The sequence below is a fragment of the Channa argus genome, chromosome 10, assembly GCF_033026475.1.
Source record: "Channa argus isolate prfri chromosome 10, Channa argus male v1.0, whole genome shotgun sequence".
Lineage (NCBI taxonomy): Eukaryota > Metazoa > Chordata > Actinopteri > Anabantiformes > Channidae > Channa > Channa argus.
Window position 1 is genome coordinate 14,340,937 of NC_090206.1, and position 24,537 is coordinate 14,365,473.

The 24,537-nt window shown below is 39.6% G+C and overlaps 1 protein-coding gene across 7 annotated transcripts; it reads right to left on the reverse strand.

The window, feature by feature from the left end:
* Positions 1–163: 163 nt before the first annotated feature.
* On the reverse strand, positions 164–22,569 carry LOC137133990 (serine/threonine-protein phosphatase 2A 55 kDa regulatory subunit B gamma isoform). 7 transcript variants are annotated; one of them, XM_067518265.1, is made up of 13 exons: positions 22,256–22,569; positions 21,529–21,857; positions 19,791–19,917; positions 17,718–17,874; positions 12,513–12,584; positions 11,889–11,986; positions 11,373–11,538; positions 10,577–10,689; positions 9,650–9,827; positions 8,826–8,990; positions 6,525–6,694; positions 2,941–3,032; positions 164–2,153 (listed from the first exon to the last, which is right to left on the reverse strand). In XM_067518265.1, exons 4-13 carry the CDS (start codon positions 17,797–17,799, stop codon positions 1,859–1,861), a joined length of 1,431 nt encoding a protein of 476 aa, XP_067374366.1. In that variant the 5' UTR covers positions 17,800–17,874; positions 19,791–19,917; positions 21,529–21,857; positions 22,256–22,569; the 3' UTR covers positions 164–1,858. The 7 variants fall into 7 exon arrangements, with proteins under 7 accessions (XP_067374366.1, XP_067374364.1, XP_067374365.1 ...); XM_067518263.1 differs by having other exon boundaries at positions 19,898–19,917; positions 22,256–22,568; XM_067518264.1 differs by having other exon boundaries at positions 19,806–19,917; positions 22,256–22,568.
* Between the last annotated feature and the right edge of the window lie 1,968 nt (positions 22,570–24,537).

Genomic DNA, 24,537 nt, shown 5'->3' on the forward strand with positions numbered 1-24,537 from the left:
ACTAGGTGGCGCCTCAGGCCACATGACCTCACTAAGAACACAGATTGAAATCATAACCCCTTATAGGCCCATATAAATTAGAGCTATAATGTGTGCACATCAACATACTGACATTACCAACTGTATAATTTCCCTGCAATAAAAAAACACAGCTCTACAATCATTGGATGCAATTTCGTTTAAATCTTTATTCAAAAACAAACAAAACAAAAAACAGTGTTTTTAACTGTTCGTTTGACAGTTTTGTTATCGACATAGATTAACACAAAAATATGTGAATTAACATTAGTTTGGTCAGGATGTGGTGTGAAACTGACAGATGTTCCAAAAAGAGGATAAATAAAAGAAACTTCTAAAAATAAAAGCTTTTGCACCTCTGCAAAGTAATCAGTGAGGAAGGCTGAGGAAGTTAAAGTACCATCTCTCTGCTGTAGCTTTGGAGACAATCATCAGTACAGATGATCAGGTCCGCTGTGTTTATGGATGTTAAAAAAATCAAAACCTCATACATTTCAAAACAGCTGATATATACAGACACCATGTAGGCCCTTTGTTTTTTCTTATCATTTTAGAGTACAACATTATTCAGAAACATTCCATATTCTTCTTGGTTCTGTTTCAGTTGAGTAGAAACTGATTCTTGGACATCTTCATTTAAAAACTATATGTAAGTGTATGAGCCGAACACTGGTAAACATGCTTCAGTGTCAGAAGACACAAATAAAGGTAGAAGAGCTCGGTCATCTATGGTTATTCGTGCTGCATGGGGCCCAGGGCCCCTGAAGCCTTTGTACAGCTGGGTCTAAGTGATTAAGAAGGCAGCCACGTCAGTCAGTCAGTCAGTCAATTTATAAACACCTAGGCTAAATCAGTTTGACATGCAGCATCTTTTTTTTTGATTGCAGAAATTATTTAGTTTAAAAAAAAGATTTGAGTTTTATTTAATGGCACAGTAGCACACGACGAGGCTCCAGACCAGAAGCAGAATCCACAATCAGAGAAGTTGAAGGCCTTGTTTCAGCAGAGAAAACATTAATGACTAAAACGCACTTTTGTGGAGCACATAATAGTGTGTGTTGTTGTATATTACGCCGTGGTATAATAATCTATAAATTTCTGCTTCTAGCTGCAGGGCTGAAAATGTTTTACCTAACTGAACACAGTTCAGTTGAGCTCAGAGGCGTCTGTGTACACTTGGGTTGAGGGGAGGGTCCCGAGTTCATCTTGCAGATCACTCATTTTATTTTGTTGTCATCATCTTAATTACCATCATTAACATCATTTAACAAGAAATTACAAAAACAAATGTGGGGTAGCTGATCTGAAATCAAACAAGTTACATAAATGTCCCAGTTTTTTATCAGTGCCACTGGTAGACAACCGAAAAGGGTTTCGTTATACAAAAAAGTGGGCAAGGGATAAGAATAGACCTTGAGCACACACATACAGAGTGGAGAAGAAAGGAGGAGGAGGTTGAGAAAGCAAAAGAGCCTAAAGAAAAGGAAAAAAACATGTTACACACATGTAAATGTCTCTCCATTCTTTGGGGGGAAGTTTATCACCCTCAGAAGCTCAAAGCTGTAGCAACCAAAACACCATCAAGCACAATCAGAAATCCACAATTCAGACAATTTTGCAATCCACAATCCATAATCCATTGCATATTACAGCCTGTTCCCTTTCTAGCCCTCTGTAGGTCCTTTCAGTTCTGGGAGGCAAGGTAAAGTGTGAATGTGAGTCATCAAATCATATGTGTGTAGGTGTGTGTTAGGCCTGCGTGTCTGTAAATGTGTACATTCTGGCATAGTTATGTGTTCAGGTGTAAACTTTGTTTGTATCCACTGCTGACATCCATTCACTAATGCATCTCGGAGTTGAGTTTGTCCTGGAAGATGTACAGGTTGTTAGTGGCAGCGATAGCGATGATGTTTTCAGTCGGGTGCCAGGCTGTATGGAGGATCTTCTTAGTGAAGTCCAAGCTGTCCACGCTGATGTCATCTTTCCTGCGTTTTCCTCCCGCAGCACAGACCCTTCGTGGCTTAAGGACAGCCCGAGGTTTGCTGCTCTCTCTCGATGCCTCCAGGGTCACGTCGCGTTTGGTGTTCCGGTCAAACATACGGAAGAAGTTGTTGTAGGCTCCGGTCATGATCACACTGGAGAGAGCAGGAGGATCCAGTTAGTAGAGTCTCAAACACTCAGACACTTTTTTTCCTCTTCAGCACTGAACTGATGAAGGACGTCATCATCTTTAATAACCTCAGTTATTTCATCTACAGTAATTTACCAACAAGGCATTTTTCTTCATTGTGAAGATCATCTAACTAAATGCGCTTACCTACTGTTAAACAACATAACAGGATACAAGCTACAGCATAATTTACACATTTAAATGTACTAACTGTTATAATCCATTAATATAAATCACGCTCAAATGATAATAACCTATATTTTTGCTATTTTGCTGATACTTCTGCACCTTAAAATGTGTGCAGAGACATTTTTAGGAATAAATGCTATAGTTTTGCCCTGGTACTTTTACATGAGCAAAGACTATATAGTTCTCTAAGTACCAGTCCTGGTATCTAAGGAAGCCATCAGTTTCATGTACACAGGTTTTCAAATATTTGTTGCTGGGATTTATTCTTGTACATAAAATGGAAGTTAATGAAATAACATTTCGAGTGCTAGCAGCATTGACAAATTATTTAATAACTTAAAAATCTTTGCAACAGGAAAGCTAAAAATTCAACAGAAATTCTTCTCTGGATGTCCTTTACCACATAAACTATACCTCCCTGCGTGGCAAGATACCACCATGATAAGTGAGCTGACCTTTATTTACTATCAACAGTTTTACATGTAAATGTTCTCACTCAGGTATATTTGCTTAGTAATCGCAGAAACACAACACAGACAAAAACATCCAGACACTTGAGGTACCTGTCCGAGCCGTTCCAGGCACACTCAAACTTGTCAAAGATGCAGTCGTTTTCATAAAGGGAACACAACTTGCTGCGGAGGTAATCATGAACCTGGAGAAACACACACACAGATGTAATTAAAATTTCGATTCCAACACTCAGCTGCTTCACTCCTAGGTCTTGACTCTATGTAAACTATATAAACTATAAATAGAAGAGTGAGCAGAAGAAGACCGATGATGCACACAACAGACAAACCCATTAAATGTAGGCGAGTGGTACCACAAACCTCCCTGAAGGCACCACTAATGAGACCCAACATCAGCCCTCAGCAATACGGAGTGCAGGGTTGGATATTAATCTAAACTCCTTTTCCATATCACTAAATCCATTAACATCCAGCTCTATATTATCAAACCCACCAAGGGCACGATAATAGAAACATGCAAGTGGGCACACACGCATGCATATTCACTCACTAATAACTCTTTCCCCCTGTGCTTATATTCACCCTGCCTGTGTCAGCACTGTGTCCACTCAGTGATGCAAGGGGTTGAAATCCACACCTTTTTCCAGACACAGTACTCTGCTTCAAACTGTTTTCACATTCTGCATAAAGTCAGCAGTCAACAATTGCTTCGCAATCAATAACGGTCAAGCTGAGGTCGGCTCACGGTTGTACATCAAACCTGGTGACATCTCTGTTTATCCCCGTGGGACCTTCTGCTCAGACTGAAATACAGTGTCAGCTGGAGTTGAATATGTAGCTTTTTCCATTCCCATGATGTCTGAAATAGAGTACATTGCCTCAACCCTCAGGGATTTGTGCATATTTTTATGATGCAGGAGCAATAAAAGTGTAAATTTACAGAAATAAAATAACTTTGCCCTTAAAAACCTCTTTCTGCCCTTTGTTTCTTTCAATTTAATCTGTTCACCCTTTGCCATTGCTCTCTTCCATCTTTTCATTTACAGACCCTTCCCTCATTCTTCTCTCCTCCTCCCATCACACCATCCTGACACAGCCTCCCAAATCCTCACCCCTTCGTCCCTCTCCCTCTTCCCTCTCTTCCTCCCTCTTCGTGCTGCATTGCAGATTTAGGTGTTGGACGCTGTGTAAGGTATCCTTCCTTCCCGCTTCAATTCATGAGTGAAGTGAGGCTCCTCAGCACATAAATAGCTCCAGTGCGTCTTAGCCTCCCACTCCTCGCTGCTTCATAGGCCCTCACATGTTAGGCAGACATACACACCTTCACCCACACACCCATGGCAGGAATAACAAACACACGCTGAAAGAAGTTGATAAATACTGTAAATACTTCCACTGCACATAAATGCCTAAACATAAGCTTGTGTGGTTGATTGTAAACACAAGTGACATTTTTTAGGCAAATTAAGTGTATAAAAATGTATGAAAAATAGAATTTTCTGTCAACCAACTCAGTGCTGAATGTGTAGATTTTCACACTGAGCTAGCTCCAATTCATATCCAACCCCCTCACACATAATTAAATAGTTGTACTTGTCTGCAGTATGTATTAATCTTTAAAATGCTAATAGATGCATCTTCAACCCAGATTCCCAAAACGTTGGGAGGATGTGTACGCTGCAGAATGCAATACTTTGCAAATCACATTAAACCATATTTTTTTCACAATAGAACATAACCAACATATCAGATGTGGAAACCGAAACATTTTACCATTTCATGAAAAATATTATCTCATTTGGAATTTGATGGCAGCAACACATCTTAAAAAAGTTGGAACAGGGTGATGTTTACCATTGTGCAGCATCTCCTCTTTTTTTGACTGTTAAAATCTGGGAAGTGAGGAGACCAGTTGCTGAGTTTTAGGAGAGGAATCTTTATTGTCTGATGCAGGATTCTAGCTGCTCAACAGTCCTGGGCCTTTGTTGCCAAAATTTTGGTTTTATGATAATGTTTTCTATTGGTGAGTTCCAGTTCAGCGTTGGGACTCTTCTCCTGTGAAGTCATGCTTTTGTGGTGGATGCAGTTTGTGGTTTAGCATTGTCTCTTTCCCTGAAAGAGACATTGTCTGAATGGGAGCATATGTTGCACCAAAACCTCTATGTTCTTTTCAGAATTGATGGTTCCTTTCCAGAAGTGTAAGCTGTTCACACCACAGGCACTAATGCACCCCCATACCATCAGATATGCAGGCTTTTGAACTGTCTGCTGATAACAAGCTGGATGGTCCCTCTCCTCTTTTAGTCCGCAGAACATGGCATCAATGGTTTCCAAAAATAATTTAAAATTTTTATTCATCTGCCCACAGAAGAATTCTCCATTTTGCCTCAGACAATTTTAAATGAGTTAGGGCCCAGAGAACACGGTGGCGTTTCTGAATCATGTTCACATATGGGTTCTTCTTTGCATGATACAACTTTAACTTACATTTGTGGATTGCACAGTGAACTGTGGTCACAGACAGTTATTTCTGGAAGTGTTCCTGACCCCTTGGAGTGATGTCCAGTAGAGAAACGTGCCTGTTTTAAAGCAGTGCCGCCTGGAGCCTGAAGATCAAACACTTTCAGTTTTGACCTTCAGCCTTGTCCCTTATGCAGAGATTCCTCCTGATTCTCTGATTCTTTTGATAATATTATAAACTGTAGATGGTGGGATCTTCAAAGTCTTCGCAATTTTAAGTTGAGGAACATTTTTCTGAAACTGTTTTGTTTTTAGATGCAGTTTGATGCAGATTTTTGAACATCTGCCCATCTTTAAATTTAAGAGGCTTTGCCTCTCTGAAATGTTTCTTTTATACCCAGTTATTGACCTAATTACAATGACATTGACCTAATTAGTTGTCAAACGCTCCTCCATTTCTTTTCTTTTTTGCAGCAATTACTTTTTCCAAGCTTTTGTTGCCCTTGTTCCAACTTTTTTGAGATGTGTTGCTGCTATAAAATTCAAAATGAACTAATATTTTCCATGAAATTGTAAAATGTCTCAGTTTCAACATCTGATATGTTGTTTATGTTCTATTGTGAATAAAATATGGGTTGATGAGATTTGCAAATCATTGCATTATGTTTTTTTCATTTACGGTTTACACATCATCCCACCTTTCTGGGAATTGGGGTCATGTTTCAGTTAAAAGTAGAATGTCAGACCAAAGTTTTCTAATGATTCTGGCCTGAAGTGCATTCTCTGTAATCCATCCAATTATACTCAAAAGCTTCTGGAAAAAATCATCAAAAAATATTATGATTCTGATAGGCAACCTTCTCTAAGTTTTAAGTCTTAGTTTATATATCAATCACCCAACAAGTATTGTATTCCCAGCAATCTAGTGACATAATTCCAATATTCTACATAGACACAATGCTTTGTATGTGTGGTGTGATAAAAGTATTTACTGGAATAGCAGCACACCACAACTAAAAATTGGAGGTAATAATGTATTACAGTTGTAGAAAAATTTGACAAATACATCTCTGGGAAATAAGTGCATTAAAATACATATGTTAATGTTTTCTATGCCACTGATTAGTTCACTTAACACAGAGAAAATATGATTTGTGCCAAAGGGAATGTTATCAGTAGCTGAGTCTGAAAACGGTCATTGTGGTGTCACACACCTGGTATGTCTCCAGGGGCTTGCTCTCCATGTTAAGGTCCCAGACTTTGGCTGTCAGGTAGTCCCTGGTGAGCAGGTAACGACCACTGTGGCTGAACTTGACATCCGACACAGAGGAAATGATCTCTGAGAAGAACGAGCGGGCACTGGGGTCCTCAGGCTCTTCAAACACTAGATAGGATAAGAGAGAAAAAGGAAGGAGAGCGATGAAAGTGAGTGCTGTTAAGTGATATGTCAGGCTGAAAGGCTGTGAAAGACAAAGAAATCTATCAGATGAGTCTATATGTTCACTGTTGACCATCATGCTGATTGTGTTGACATACTAATGCTGCTGTCTAAATGCCTCTAAACATCTCCATAATTAAACAAGACAAATAAAAAACTAAATTTTAAATAACACAAAGAAAGGAATCTAGTGACAGACAGCTCATGGAACATTTTGTTCAGTGCTCCACTGAACAAAAATACAGCACTACTGATCCACACTGATCAGACCTGAAAACCAACTGGTCAATTTCAATAGGACATTGAAGAGGGACAAAACACAGAATATCTGGAAACCATAGACCATCGTGCTCATCAGTTGTGTGAAAATTACATTTGAACACTGAATATACATAATGAATTATTATTATTATTAATATTATTATTATTACATACAAACATACAGTGCCATGCAAAAGCATTTATACCCTTGAAATTTTCCACATTTTGTCACGTTATATCTACAAATGTAAATCTATTTTATTGGGATTTTATGTGATAGAGCAACACAAAGTGGCACATAATGGTGAAGTGGAAGGAAAAGGATAAAGGGTTTTCAAAATTCTTCACAAATAAATCTGAAAAGTGTGGCGTCCATTTCTATTTAGTCAATACTTTGTAGAACCACCTTTCGTTGCAAATAGAGCTGCAAATCTTTTGTGGTATGTCTCTATCAGCTTTGTACATATGGAGAGTAACATTTTTTCCCATTCTTCTTCATCCGCACAACATGACGCTGCCACCACCTTGTTTCACGAATTAAATTTTGGTATCATCTGACCAGAGCACCTTCTTCCACATGTTTCCTATATCCCCCACATGGCTTGTCATATGCTACAAATGGGACTTCTTATGGTTTTCTTTCTTTCTTCCCACTCTTTCATAAAGGCCAGATTTGTGGAATGCACGGCTAAAAGTTGTCCTGTGGACAGATTCTCCCACCTGAGGTGAGGATCTCTGCGGCTCCTCCAGATTTATCATGGGTATGTTGGCTGCTTCTCTGATTAATATTCTCCTTGCCTGGCCTGTCAGTTTAGGTAGACGGTCATGTCTTGGTTTGTTTGCAGTTGTGCCACTCTCTTTCTTTGAGATGTTTACAATAATGTGCCACTTTGTGTTGGTCTATCACATTAAATTCCTAATAAAGTACACTTATGTTTGTGGTTTTAACTTGACAAAGTTCAAGGGGTATCCATGCTTTTTCAAAGACTCTACTTTTCTAAAGTCATACTATATCTAGAAAACCACAGGAGTAAAGAAAACTAAAAATACAACAATTTTTCTAAAACAAGCCTTTGCAAATTAGATAGGTGAGCTGGCAGATCAGTGAGGATTTAATGAGGTACAGCAGTGCAATGAAATAAAGGCTAACATCATAATGACAATAAAGTATGTAGCACTTTTTATGGCAAGTCATCCAATATTTGTTGAGATCTTTCAATGAGAACCACAAGTGGATGGAAAAAGAAGGAGAACACCAAATATTTCAGAATGAATTGTCAATGAACAATAGAATTATCTGTACAAAATGACTATTCATCTAATAGGAAAGAATGAATGAAAACCTTGCCATGTTAGTAGTAGAACTCACTGAGCAGGATAAAACAGTGGGGTTCTGCATGGCCACCCCCACCTGGAAATGCATGTCAGCACAGTTCTTTATGGCAAAAGGCTGTGGCTAAAGCTGGATTGATGGTCTGGGAAACACGTACAAACTTTTATGGCACTCCATTTCACAGATGGTGATTTATTTCAGTTGGGGATAGACTGTCCAACACAACCATGCTGGAGCTACTGACTGGAGCTGGAGCTGGCCACTAACATAACTAAACACAACTGCACAAACTAAAGCTGTCTGAAAGGCAAAGTAGAAAAAATAAGATTTTTATCTTAACACTTTGATGCATAAATTATTAATTAACAAAGCTATGTTTCAACGCAAAAAAACTAAAACAATTGGAGTCCCTTTTAAGAACAATTTAAGAGAGAGGCTACAGTTTAAAAGTGGTCTCCATTCCAGCTCAGCAGGTTTACTCACATTTGGAGTGTTTGTCACACAGCGCTGCTTCTCTCATGTCACAGAGGCGTAGGGTGCCTTTGCTGCTGCTATAGACAAACAAGTTACAGTGGTGCGGGTGAAATTCAGCTGCTGTGATCACCTCTGTCAAATCCTCCATGTTGGCTGGTTTGATGTCCACAATGTCTGGGAGAAAGCATTGCTCAGGAAAACAATAAAAAGAGTAAATGTCCTAGGGCCTGTTTTGATTTAGAATAAACAGTGGTAAACTATTTTATCTCAACCATACTGTATGTAAACAATTATTTGTATATTTATTGATCCTTTTCTCAATACTACTCACCAACTGGATCACTAAGAACTGTTTGAAATCATGTGGAAATCCACTCAGGTTTACAATCCAAATACAAGTGTATATAATGTAGACCATAAATAAAGCAAACCAAACTGTAATAATATAATGTTTGTCTGGATCTGGGATGTGACTGTACTGTGTCCTAGTGAGCTGGATTAGAACTCTCAAAGGAGCTGAAATATTTATGCAGCCTTTGAATTATTCATTAAACTACATTTTCACCCCTTAAGAATAATATTCCCCTCCCCCAACAATGTGCATTTCAACACAACAAAGTGGGATTTGAAATGTGGGAGTTTGCAAAGTGTGTGTGTGTGTGTGTGTGTGTGTGTGTGTGGGGGGGGGGGGGGGGGGGGGGGTGCATAAATTAACCATTGTTAATTTATGCATCGATTATCTGTGTCTTTGAGCTTTGATAAATCTAGTCCTGCTTTTATGCGTTTGTGCATGTGTGTTCTCGCTCATGCCTACATCCTTGCTATAAGGATACTGAAGCTGCGGTCGGTGATGTCCAGATGCCAGAGGTTGATCCTCAGGTCATCAGCTGACATGTAGGTTTCATAGTCTGAGTTGACTGAGATGGAGTTCACATGGTAGGTGTGAGCATTGGCAAACACTCGCCGGGGACTCACCTCCACCATAAGGTCCATTGGCTTCAACACTGGAACCTGGAAAAAAAGGGAGAGAGACGTTTAACATCATCCACATTTTTAAAATGGTTAAGATATACAGAACAGATTTAAAACATTTTACTGTAACATCAATTAATATTTAATTCATTACTTCCTTTGACATCAATAATAAATTACAGCTAGAACCCAAAAATGCTACACAGCGAGATGAAAAGACAAGTGAGAGCATGAATTCAAACTCATTTACCTGCATCTTAACATCTGAATTAACATAGGAATTCTAGCCTTAATGTAACAAATAGAAACATCACTGCAGATGCCGTGTTGCCATTCTCTACAGCTGGAAATACAGGATTTCTCCACCCCCCACAAACGTATGCATACACACATGTACCTTTGTGCCAGTGACCCATTTCTGCACATGCAAACACATCTGTACTCAGTGACCCAGATATGGTGCTCTACCTACTGCATTTATTAATGTTTTAGTGTGTAAATTAACAGTGAGATAGAATAGAAAATTCCACAGACAGACAGATGGACAGGCGTACAGACAGACAGATGTACAGACAGACAGCCGTACAGACAGGCGGGCAGGCAGGCAGGCAGGCAGGCAGGCAGATAGATAGATAGATAGATAGATAGATAGATAGATAGATAGATAGATAGATAGATAGATAGATAGATAGATAGATAGATAGATAGATAGATAGATAGATAGATAGATAGATAGATAGATAGATAGATAGATAGATAGATAGATAAATAGATAGACAGACAGATACCTGCAGGGAGGTGACAGTGGTGATGTCCTTTATGCGACCCTCTTCATCCTTCAGGTTGTATCCCTCTGGCCTTTTGTCTCTTTCACTCACCTTCCACAGCTTAATAGTTTTATCTGGGGAACAGAGAAGGTCATTAAAGAACCCAATAAGAACAATGTGTGACAAATGAATAAAAGATAGTTCTTAATAGGCTTTGTCAGCTCAGAAAAACAGTTCAGAACGAAAATCCAAATGAGCTTAGAGAGGTTTTGTTCTGTTAACAATGTGGTCTCTGTATTATATATCTGTATAATATTTATAAGCAAAAAAATTTTAAATTACAACAGTGATTTAAGCCGAATCATTACCCAACTGCTGAGGCAGGTCTTATATTTTTCATACCTTCCAACATAAATAATATAGTAGTTACAAAATCAATAATAGGGCTCTCAGTAAAAAAGATTTTCCAATATAGCCATAAACTCAGTTCCTGTTCCTCTCTGCTAGGACAGACAAACCCAGACCCTGATGCTCTGCTAAAATGTAAGACTACGTTGGCAACTCTTCTCTCTTTGGGCATGGGAAAATTATTTTCTCAACAAAGAAACTCAAATAACTGTCTTAATGTAAACTGCCCTGAAACGTTTTTTACTGAACCTCAGCTGTTAATCAATAGTAACTCAGATAGGAGAGCTAAAATAACGGCTTTTAAAACACAATAATTTAATCTGTTTAAGTAGAAAGTTTCTTTTTTCAAAGAAATCAACCAAGCACATGACATACATCACATAAGATGTGAACGTGGAGGGTCTCTCACCATTAGTGGAAAGGAGAAACTGTGCAGCGTTCTGCTGAGGGAGCCATCGGATCTTATTAATCTTCTCCTCGATCTCAAGACTTTTAAGGTAGTCAAACTCTGGCTCATGGCTCTGGAAGGTGCTGTAGACATTGTACTCTCCCTGTGAGAATGGTTCACTCTTGCTCTGTAGAAAGTAAATGGAGGAAAAGGTTCGAGAGAATGTGGTGAAGAAAATGTGCACTTGCTCAGATGTACAATCACAGTGCAATGTAACACTCCAGGCCTGATTCAGTCACTTTCCCCTTGATCATAGGGAGAAATATCATAGCAGGCACGGACTCTGCACAGCTAAATATGATAGATTGACACAGTAGGGGCATCAACTATTTATCAGTCAATCTAGAGTGTAGCTGGAGGGAACTGTGTGTGTTCAACACCGCTCTCACAGCCTAAATGAAAAATGGTGCATTTGTGCGTATGAGTGTCAGCATGTGAATTTTGGTGTGTGTGTGTGTGTGTGTGTTTCTGCTGTACCTCAGGTTCCCTCTGAAAGATAACCACTCGCCCCCCCTTGTCCCCTGTGGCCAGGAGCTCTCCTGTGTGGTTGAACTCAACAGTGGAGATGATATCAGCTGGAGGAAGAGAGACAGACATGGGAAAAAAGATGGAGTAAGAGAGAGAAATGTAAAAAAAGGAGAATGGTGTAGAAAGCAAGAGGGAGTAGACATTAGCTAATCGATCACATGTCATCTATAGTATCATCTCTATAATCTGTTTGTATTATTCTAAATGATTCAAGCAAGTCAGCCGCCAATGCATTGTCATGTTAGTGATTTAAAATATGCAAATACATATATTAAATAAGGCAATTTGTCCAGATATGCTACTGTGTGAAAGCTAAAAAAAATCTGATACATATATCAAAACATACAGAATATTAACGAGAAAATTGCTGACACACATACACACTAAGACAGACACAGCTCTGTGTTTCACTATAACACATACACACTGACGGACAGGACTGTAGTGTCTCTGTAGTTCATGTGTTCAGTGTTTGTATAGGAATCATTATATACTCTCTCAAAATAACTCTGAGTGCATTTGAATTAGTGATTAAACATCATTCAAGTATTATTTTTCAGTGCATTCATTTACATATTTGCCACAATGTCCCCATCACCAGCTCTGTGTCCTGAAACATCAACACAGTCTGACTCAGTGACAACTCTGTAATATGAGGAGTAAGCACATTATTAACCGTTTAGCATTTGCTGACTCGACGTTCTCAGTGATCCTCCCTGCATCATACAACACATAGAATCTGAAATAGAAAACACTCAGCTGTGCTGTATAATGAAGGGCAAGCAAGTGTGACATCTGAGGCTTGAATCTGGTTTAACGTAGCATGTAATCTTCTCCCTGTCCTTCTGTCTGCCTAGCCTCCTTCCAGTCCTGCTTTAGGCTGTGGACTGAAGGTTTTGGGAGATGGAGACATTTCAGAATAACTATTGGTTGATTTAAAAAGAGTAATATAGGATGTAGCTAGAACTGGAACAAAATCCTATTAACTTATCTCAAGTCATCTAACCTGCCAATTTAAAACCCAACCTAGACCTAATAGACAAACAATGGATGTTGTTGTATTCATAAACAGTAGAAATTAAAAAACAATTAATCACCACATATATTGTTTGGGCAGGTATGGGCCTTGTTTTTTATCTAATTTCTATTACATGAATGTCTCTAATTTATATTTGTTTAAAATAAGAAAACAAGTGGAGTCTGTTTACGGAGAGAAGTGAACTGAATGTTCAGCTCTGTTGTCAAATCTGTGGTCTGAGTGTTTTCTGAACATTTTTCACACATGTAAATACAAAAGCTGACAGACAGACAGTTGCAGATGTTGCTGATCATCATGGTGATGATTTCAGTGCTGATCGGATCCTGTTCCGATGGGTCATAATCAACCCGACCAACAAACAGCAGTCAATTAAATGTAACAGAAAGCTATGAAGGAACCGTTCTCCTCTTGGGTTCTTGTAGGAGGGTTTTGGTTTGGATACAGCCACAGAAGCTGTGATTGATCACCTCATCTAATGCTTGGCAAGACAAAGGATATGTGCACTTAGGAAAAAGCCAAAGATCTGTTGTAACATTCTGCTTGTGTTACACACAGCAGTAAAGAGCGAACGGAAAACTCAGGAGAGACCAGATACGACATTCAGCAAAGCACCTGAACCAGATTCAAACCCAGAAAACAGCAGTTATACCGCATGCGCTTTAACCTTTAGCCTATCAGGGCACAGCAATTTTTCTCAAAACTTTCTAAATTGCTTTTATGTAACACCTGATATGGCCTGCTGTTGCTACAAGTTCATTTTCTATTACGTTTTATTGCTGTCCTGTTAAGAGTGGGGAATGGAGCCAATCCCAGCTGGCTTTGGGCAAAAAGCAGTGTACACCCTGCACAGGTCGCCAGTCCATTGCAGATCCGTGCACAAAGATAGATGCATTCATGCTCACATTCACGCCTATTGACAATTTTCAGTCACCAATCTGCATGACTCTGAGTTGGAGTATCCTGAGGAAACCCATACAGACATGGGAGGAACATGCAAGTTCTGCATCTTCTAGCTCATGTTTGAGAGTGCTAACCACTGGGCAACTGTAAAACTATATGTGACATGCTAGCCATTAAATTCCAGTCTTACTGATTCCTATAGTACACCTAGTATAAATGACTATTACTGCTCATTGTTTACCATAGCATGGCAAAACCTATTTGTTATTTTTAAATGATGTTCAGGCTAATTAAGAAAGCCTCCAGAGCAATCCATGAGCAATAAAAACAGCTACTGCATAATCCAATAATGTCAAATTATATTTAAAAATAAGACTTATTTCAGATGCTGTATCCCAACCCAGCATTTAACATAGGGATCATCTCAGCTTGGGTTTGACAGAAAATAAATCAGGTCTCAATTAGCATTGACTGTAATAAAAATAGAACATGGAGAGTGCACTTATTGACAGCCTGGGTGATTCAAATATGTGGCCTTGACTATTTTGTGTTGGCCTTGAGAGACAGGTTTTGTGATGAGGGGAGGCAGAAACTGCACCTTAATCTCTATACAAACACAACCTTATTCACCCTGCTCCCCACACACAGTATTACTGGTCGCTTCTTTTGCTATCTCTTTTACCCTACCACTAGCACTTTACACTCTCACAGCCACTCGAGTATCTTTGTTTTCTATTTCAATTTTTAATATATATTACTATGTATTATTTTACACTGTCCCTCGCTCTCCTAAGTAATTTCACCTCTTGTGTTCTTTTGTCATCTCTCCTCTCTTCGTCTCCAATTTTTCACCCTATTCCACTCTTTCATTTCTTGGTTATCTATCAATGTTCTGCTCTCTCTTTCTCACTCTTATCCTCCCCCCACAGCACTTTGCGGCCTTGCTATATGTTGGCACGTTGGCATGAACCTGGTGGTGGTGATGCTGGTAATGAAGAATGGAAAAGATAGAGAGGGAGATGGAGGAAAGAAGCACTGGGGCGGAGGCTGGGGAGGGGTCCTCCAGTGTGCAGGGGTTTCCATGGCAACAGGCTGAGCCAACCAGTAGCAGTTGTACTTGTAACAGTTAGCCGTATATGGCAGTCTGGTGAAGTAGGAAGTGGGATCCAATCCTCACAGGAAGAAAAAGCACTGTAAATTATTGTGGCACCGCAGTTCTGTTCACTGACAAATGTTGCAGAATTAATACCAGGAGACAGAAAATGGTCCAAATGAATTCATGAACATACATGATGACAAAAATACACAGATCTCTGCACATACAGTCAAAAACACATAGACACACTAGGAAGTATTGAATGTACTTAATGAAGCGCTGCAAAAGTGTGTGCTAAATACTCACATTCGCAGACAACTGTGTCTCCACTCACGTAAAGAAAGAGCTAAGCTAAGCAAATCCACCGAAGCGGCACACAATACAGCTAAATAAAAGATGGAGCACACACTTTCCTCTCTCATCCTCTCGGTACTGTTTCTCTCTCTTTCTCTAGCTCACACACACAGCTCACACCCTTGTGTCTCTCTCACCTTCTTTATTAAAGGAAAATAAACCAATAAGGAATGCAAATAACTGCAGCAGATATAAGCATCATCATGAGTGCTGGAGCTCTCATCTAAGAGGCACTACTGGGCCGTGTACTGATGTAATACGTGCGTGTGTGTGTGCGTGTGTGTGTGTGACTGCCAAGTCAGTGTCTTATAGTGTGAACCTGCATGCTACATTAGAACAAGCTACCTATGTCTGTCTCCCACAGACAGTCCATTAGCATCAGCAGGCCTGTCTGACTCATCACCACACTGCAGGAGCTGGGGGAACACACCGTGACTGCAAGTGCATGCACCCACACAAACAGTTCAACACAACACAAAACAACATTCTAACATTAATCAACTTAATGGCACAGAGAAGTGTAAAAGCATACGTGATAAACACAAACACTTTTTTTTTGGAAAAACTGTGATTTTAATAAATTCTTAATTGTTAAAGTAATTTATTAAGAAAGAATAGAAAAAACTTTCCTGGTTCAAGTTCTACTCAGAAATGTATTCACTATTTTAAAAGACTAAAGATTTGGAGATGTTTGAACAAATCAGTTAAAAATTAATTCAATAATCAATCAAAAAAACAATAAGCTGATTGTTTGTTAGTCTCAACCATGTTGTCATTATACACATCACACGTAGTGCTTGGACGTGGCAAAAAAATTGGACAGGCCAGAAAGGAGATGAGGAGAGAAGAGAGGTGGGAAGGGAGAGGGGAGGACAGATGAGGTTGGTGACGTAGATAAAGGAAAGGAGGATTTCCTTATTTTTGTTAAGGGTACAATAGCGACATAGAGGGGAGCAGACGTCCTACAGTCCCAATTATAGATATCTTAGCTCTGGGTAAACACAGACCCTTAAAGTCAAGCCAAAACACACACTCCTTAAAAGCGGGGACAAGCCACCACTCAGCAGGAGATGTGTGTGTGTGCTGCTGCTGCTTAAGCGTCCTGCATTTCCTGTGTACGTGTGCACAAGAGCCTGTACTCAATTACCCAGTAGAGAAATAAACCGGTGGGAGGCAGAGAGGGATAGGAGGTAGCTACTGCCAGAGGGAGATGTTAAATTGATCCCTGTCCTGCAGTTTTGGAGTTATCTGGAAAAAACTGGTGCATGTGTTTGTGTTAGAGGTGCCCGTGTGTGGAGAGGAGTGATTTAAGCCCAGCACAGCAGGGACTCTGCCACTTCTCCAAACACATATCAGCACAATGGAGAAGAGCTGGTGTGAACCTAATGGTTATGGACACAAACAACTGGAATTAAAAACCACGCCAGGTTCTGCTTGTGTGTAATATACCAGTAATCCTGCTTTGTTATTTGCAAACAGATCTTCTGGCTGCATGGATTCTCAAAGCTGTATGTGTATGATTGGTTTTTTTTTTTTTTTTTTTTTTTATTGAAATCAATTAGTTGTTCCCACATACATAGACACTTGGTTCCCAAGCAATCTCCCCACAATGATACTGGACTTTAATTAATTAATACTGAAATACTGAAATGCTGAAATGTAATCTGTCTTTTTATTATAATCTATTTCTAATCTGTGTGTCAAACTGTGTTTAAAGCTAAAAATAATTAGATATTATTTAAAAATGTAATGATTTTTATTATCTATAAAGTGTTATGAATTTATTATGATAAATGTGGAAAATGTATAGTTTTTACCTTCCCCGATAGGAAGGCAACATGGAAGCAGAAAAAACCTTTGGTTTTTTGATGCTCATCAGACAAAACAAGCAGTTTGAAAGCTCTGGGAGTTATGGCAGCCATTTTTTACTATTTTTTAGACAACACTATTTATAAGAAGAATATATACATGGAATATATTTGGCAGATTTACTGGTGGTTAAAAAAATTTCTGTGTTCCTCCTTAAAAACTAGAAACTGTAATTTGAAGCAGATGAAGAAAACAGGGTGTTATCTGATAAAACTATTTAAATAAATCCATCTCTCTCTCTTACACACACACACACACACTCACATACACACACACACACACACACAATTTACACTGAAGCAGGCAGACTGAGACAAAAATAAAGAGGCAGGTACAAAAATAGAGACAAAGAAAGAATGAGGCAGATAGACAGACACAAAATGATTTGTAAGCCTAAAACTTGTGTGAATTTAGACTCACTTGATTAGACTCACACACACTTTATCTGAACGCACATAAACTCTCATATCTCACTGGGCAGAGATTCGACCTTTGGGATAGAAGAGGATAGAGCACACACCTTCAGTGTAAGAGGCAAACGGCTCAGGCTCCAGAGAAAGGGTAGTGATGTCGGAGCACAGGACCTGGATGGGGCTCAACATCCTGGGGGAGGACTCCAGGGTGAAGAGGGGTGGACAGGATGGGCGGAGCTCTTCAGGCTATAGCCAGGAGCAGCCCTGCAAGAGGAGCAAGGATGGAGGAAAAGGAAGGGAGGAAGGAAGGCAACAGGGAAGCAGAAGGTAAAGAGGGCGACCGGGCATGTGGGATAGGGTTAGGTGTAGGGACTGATTACTACATCACCACAGTCTGCCATGAGAACAAAGAAAATCAACTGGTGGTGTTTTAATGATCATACGGCATCTATAAGCAGGAAATATTTACATGTGGGAGTTGGTTGGAAGGTTAGCAGGACATGAAGGATGAACACAGATAGACAACTAATAGGACAGTATTGTTAGGCCTCTTTTCAAATTCAGTCAGTCTAATAGTGCTGACTGCACACCAAGGATGGGTTGCTTTCAGGCATGTCCTTATTAAAGAACTGACAACAGACCAGGCTGCTTCAAATTGTTGAAACTACATTTACTTACATACAGGTGTTTCTAAGGACTATGGTTAACAATAATTTGTAAAATTAATTATTTAGATATTTTAAAATAATTATTAACCTGTGCTGAAGAATGTTTACACATGTTTTCCACAGTGGCCAATAATTACTTGATTGCTTTTTTCTGCATTATTGCACCTTTGTGCACATATGTGTCAGGATCTTAATGTTTAAATTTTTTTTCTTCCAGAGACAGGATTGTAAGACAGGACTTCGTTTTCTGACACACTAATTTCTGGAGCCAAAGTTAACTGGATTCGGACTAAATCATCAATCTATAATATACAATATTTAGGTCCTTGAAATGTGCTGGTTTTGTGGCTGACACTCAACAGCTGTTTCCCAAAAAGTTGACAGGATGAGTATAATGTAATAAAAAAAAGAATGTTCTTATTTTTAAATACGTACATACATTACGTACATATAAACATACATTTGCTTGAAAATAGTGCACAGGCACAGAATCACACAAACCAAATGTTGGTATTATGAAATAACTGAGTCTTTCTTCTTCCTTTTTTTGTAATATGAGGTTGATATTATGATAATATGACATTGAATATGAATATTGGTTTTTGATTTTCATGCCTACAAGACATTGGTGAAGGGCAGGGAAAACCAAAATTGTAGAGATTGCATAATTGTGTACAAAAAACCCTGTTAGAACTATTAGTTTGTAACAGGTCAGAAGAAAGCATCGTAGATAGGCTTTCATGAGAAAACGTGGATGCAACAGAATAGAGGGGCTGTCAAGCTTGTAATCAGTGCACAATACACTGTTACCATAGCCATCCAGACGATGTCTTTTAAGCGAAGGCCTTGATTATTTGAGCAACTTGTTGACGTGTAATGCATACAATTAAATTAAGAAGCATTAATTTTTTTAAAAACAATAACATTTCTTTCATTCAACATTTAATGCTGTGCGTGTACTATTGCTGTACTATTGCAAATAACATTTAATTAAACAAGGTTTTTTATTTTTGTTTTACACGTTATTAAACTTTACTGGAAACAGTGTCGTAATAGACACACACGCTTGTGTATGGTACACAATAATTGTATGTGTATTATTTAGAAAATGCAACAAGTCAAAAAATATATAATTTGTAATTAACCTCTTTGTTCTTTGAAGTACAGTTGTAGCAAAGGATGATATTAAAAAGGCAACGAAATTGAGAGGAGGGGAGTAGATGAACAGGCAATGGGAAGGCAAGGATATTAAGGAAGAGGGAGGTTAAGCATCCCCACCCTGTAAAGGCCAGGGGAATACCCACGGGAAGGAATACATACGCGCACACACACATACACAGCACAGAACACTTGCACACATACATATTTACTACACTGATCGGAGGGAAGCAAAAAGACACAGTACGCTCTCAAAGACACATACATGAATAGAGATGCAACAGAGGCAAAAAAAATAAAAATAAAGGTGACACACAAGAGATCACAAAATACACCCAAGCATAAAATCACCACCTCTGTCTCCATTACCCTCAGTCTTTCTCTTTAACGCACACATACAGAGACACATTGTTTTATAGCAGCCTTTGGAGCACTGTTGGATAATTGTTTGGCAGACGTACCACTTCAGCACTGGGCAATGCTGCGAGTTGCATTAGGGGACCAATGGGGGAAAAGCAGGGAGGTAGGGGGAGGCAACAGTGGGGGATGGCAATGGGGAGGTGGACGGGGGATGGGGGTGCAGATGTAGAAAAGGTAGAGGTGGTTGGAGTGGACATAGGAGAAAAAGCAAGTAATGAATCATTGTGTGTATTTGTCACAGAAAATGACCTTTGTTGGATTTTTGTGAGATTGATTTTTAAAGCACAGTTATGTGTTTTCAGGTTGCCTATGTGTTGCTTGCCCCTTTATACTGATAGTGTTCAGTGGTGTGTCCACCCTGGTGTGAGCTTATCAGCAATTCAGCCTGAAAAATGTCTGTGTCTGCCTGAGATGTGTGGAATAATTAATATTGTCATTATTGGTGGGTGGAGATGACCTGTCAATCACATCAGCCAAGCGTGGAAAGTCACATGTTTATCATCACCGACTGTTGCTATGGCAATAACGGGTGGTAGATGATGGATGTTAACACTAATTTTCTGCCACTCACTCATTAAAGTCCTTCTCTAAAATTGGCAAAGACACATTTTGCTCAACACAGTGTATAAAAAAGACAGACACTCACACACACGGACAAAAGAAGACACTCACACAGATAGTGTTCTACCTTCATATGTTGATTGCATACAAAAAGCCTTTACGTAAGCAACAGGCAGCACTACAAGTCTCCCCTGACTACAGTATGTGTTTCTGTGTAAAGAAAATTTAATTACAGCACAGACACAGGATGAATATTTCCCTTTCTGTGGTGATATGAGGATCACAAATGAGCTAGCAACATGCTCATGACCCCCAAATAACAATCCACTGTTCTGTTCTAAGAGTTGTGGTGAACATGAGCTCAGTGTAAGAAAGGGATCAGGACACACAGGCTAGCGTGCAGGTGATTAAGACAGGATTATTTGAGATTAGGACAGGGAGGGTGTTTTCCATGGTTATAATCCATCTGTTTTATGCAACAAACCAAAGGAATGCGGCAGTTTACATGGCTTGTGTACTTTTCCACCCGAAGTCTGATATGCTACAAATCAGCTGCACCGGTTATATTCAAGAAGAGAGAGTAACAAAGAGCCTATGTGTTTGTTTATCAGGACGTGAGAGATGACATGCAAGGCAACATGTAAAAAATAAGGTGGTAAAATTCTAGCTAGCTTCTGGAAATTTCTGCTGTTACAGAAACAGAAAAAATGTTTCTCCTACTTCGAGTCTTTGACATACAGACACATTTGGACACAAGGCAGATCAGTTCTCTGCAGTTTAACACATTAGCTGTATTACACAGGGTGAATAAAATTAGAGGGGGGAAGGAGAGAAGAACTCACTGTGATGTTTTAATTTTGCAGAGATTAGAGTGTTTTGCCCTCCTGTTCTTGATGCTCTGTCTGCAACTTTGAATACTGACTGACACAGAGCTTACAGAAGATTAAGAAGCCGTCCTATGCTTGTTTTGTCTCACAAGCAAGCATACATACAGTTTTCACACACAATATTTCACCAAGACCCAACACAAAGATGCACACATATATGGGGACCCACTTAAACTCACACTTTGTAACATACAGACACACAACTTGCCCTGTCACTTTCTTACCTTCAGTCACATAGTTGTGGTCGGGGAGGAAGCCACGGTGGTTGAGTGTCGGGGTGGCGTCAGTGTCTTCGCCCATCAGAGGGGCTGGGGAGAGTGCCCGTGATGGTGGGGCAGCGTGGTGGTGGCAGATCGGTGGTGGAGGGGGTAGTGGGGATGCTGGCCAGCACAGCGCCCATGCTGATGCCCGCCAACGCCTCCTCAGCACAGGGGCGCAGAGCCAGGCATCTTATTCTTAAATAAAGATGAGGGGCTGGTAGAGAGGGAGTGGGCTAGTCCTGAAGGAGGGATGGGTGTGTGCAGGAGTCCACGCAACTGCTACAAATGCAAACCTGCAGGGGAATAATTATTTCAAGAGTTCAAAAACTACATTGGGTGAGCTTGAATTGTGCCTCGCAACAGCATACATCATTTGTGAGGCGATAACAATCAAATGCACCTCCTGCTCCTGTCCTGCAGCTGTTGAGTCCAGGTGTGGCCAGACCAAAACTACTCTCTGACAAACACACAAAATATACACAACCTTGTGCTCTTTCAAACATGTGCAGTGCCTACTTGTTAGTGAATACTCAAAAAGAAGAAGAAGAAGAGCAGGGATGAAGAGGACGATAGTGGGGGGAGGGGAGGGAAGGATGAGCAGAGCCGCTGGCTGGTGTATCTGCAGTGCTGCTCCTTCTGCAGTGAACTCTCGCACGAACACACGTATACTAAGGGATTAACACGCACTCACCTATACAACTGGAAGCTTGCGGATCAGGTACTCCTCAGCAGATCCTCTGAATGATGTCCGTCTCCTCCACAGCAGGTTACTATCTCTCTGGGTTCTCTTCTATTCCAGTGTGAGAATGAAAATCTTACTGAACCCGCATTCTGCTGCAGTCTGTGCTCTGGCGTATGTATGAAAGGCAGAGTAAGAGGTAGAGAGAGGGGGAGGGAAAGTAAGAAAGAGAGAGAGAGAGAGATGGAGAGAGAGAGAGAGGATCAGTAGTGCTGCGCTGATACATGTGTATGATGCATCAGTGCAGGCCCTGCCCACTCCTCAGAGCAGCCAATCCTTTCAGGGCTGAGAGTACAGTGACCACTGAGTGCAGGTGATTAAATATGATACAGAGAGTGAATAGAAGTGAGTGGCAGAGCGGAAGTAGCATAGTGTCTTATAACGTTTTGATTAACAGGACAGAAAGCAGAGAAAGGAGGAGTCAGACTGTTTCACTTCCTGAATATCCCGAATATGACTTGTAGTCACAGTGGCTACAAGAGGAATCACATGGAGGCGTATTTCAAATAGGAAAGAGATTACTTCCAGCCTATGTGCCATATTATAGTTTTATGTTTTTGTTCTGTTGCAAAATTTGGGAAGCCAGAGACAATGTACGTACCTGTATGTGCTATATTAGACTACAAAAAGGGATAAGATTTTTCATTGCTAAGTTAACTGGTTCCAGTGTCATTTTTATATAAAAAATAGATATAAATAGTGACATTACTCTTCTAATGCAGACTTCAAATAAGAAAATAAATAAGATACTGTGCAAAGGGAAATAAAAACAGAATACAATGAAATGCAGAAAATTCTCAATTATACCTGAAAATTGAATGCATATTTTGAATTTCAGCAACAGATTTTTAAACAATAGGGACAGCAGCAACAAAGACTGGGAAAGTTGTGTTAAAGTTGGATGTTAAAAAAATGAAAATTTAAATAAAAACTAAATAAAATAAAAAATATATATCTATATAACTATATCTATATAGATATAGATATAGATATATATAGAGATCTTTCAGTTGACAGAGTGGCCCCCTACTGACCATAGGGTCGAAGGTTCACCCACTGCTCTTCCCATCCATAAGTCGAAGGGTCTGAACCCCTGAACAGCCCATCCCCATCCCCTGCCAGTCCCAGGCCCAGTAGAAATTGAGTAGGGTGGCATCAGGAAGGGCATCTGGCGTAAAAAAGAACTGTGCAAAATCGATGCTGAACTCACAGGATAAGCCGAAAGTACAAAAAAAATCTTAATAATTAAATAATGAAAAATAATTAATTAAGTTTTTAAATAATTTAAATTGCAACAGGTCAAGATTGGATATAAATAGAGCAGCCCAGAGAGACACAGTCTTTCAGAAGTAGTAAAGGGGCAAAGTTCATCCCTCCGTGAGTGTGGACAATGAACAACTCTGTGCATTTGGGTATTTATTTCACCATCTCTGTACATAATAGAAATTTGCATCATACTGTTTTTGGTTGTTTGATTCTGCTTTAATGCTCTATGTTATGAGGATCCCCGGGCCTTTCTGTTTGACAGGATTCTGACAAAGCATTGTCATGGTCGGTCAGTGCTGCTGCCATAGTAGTTTAGCAGAGGAGTGCCCCTTTACTGCCACCTCCATCAAAATTATTTAAACAACTTTTTATCCAAAACAAAAACACAAGAACAAATGGTAAAACGCCAAAAAAACAATATTGAAGACCCACAATTTCTTTGCATTAAAAACAGATATTATTTTGTAGTGGAAAGCCTGGAATGGACATCTAAAAACCATTGTCCATGAACATAGGTCACTGTTGCATTTACAAATGCAAGTTAAAACTCAACTCAAAAAGAAGAAAAACATATATAAACAATATCCACAAACACCCACACCTTCATTTTACCTGGGCCTATGTAAGATGCATGAGGCAAAGTGGAAAATGCAGATCAATCAAAATTTGAAATCCTTTAGTCGTGAATGCAGCATTTTCTGGGCTAAAGAGAGAAAAGAGACAATCTAACTCGTAATCAGCACACAGTTCAAAAGCTGAAAGCTAGCATCTGTCATAGTATGGGGATGCATTAGTGCACACGGCAAAAGAAACTTGCACATCTGTGAAGGCACCATTAATGGTCAATGATACACACAGGTTTTGGAGCAGCATACGCTGCCGTCCAGACAATGTCTTTTTCAGGGAAGGACTTTCTTATTTCAGCTAAACAGCTAAACCAAATACAACTGCATGGTTCCACAATAAAA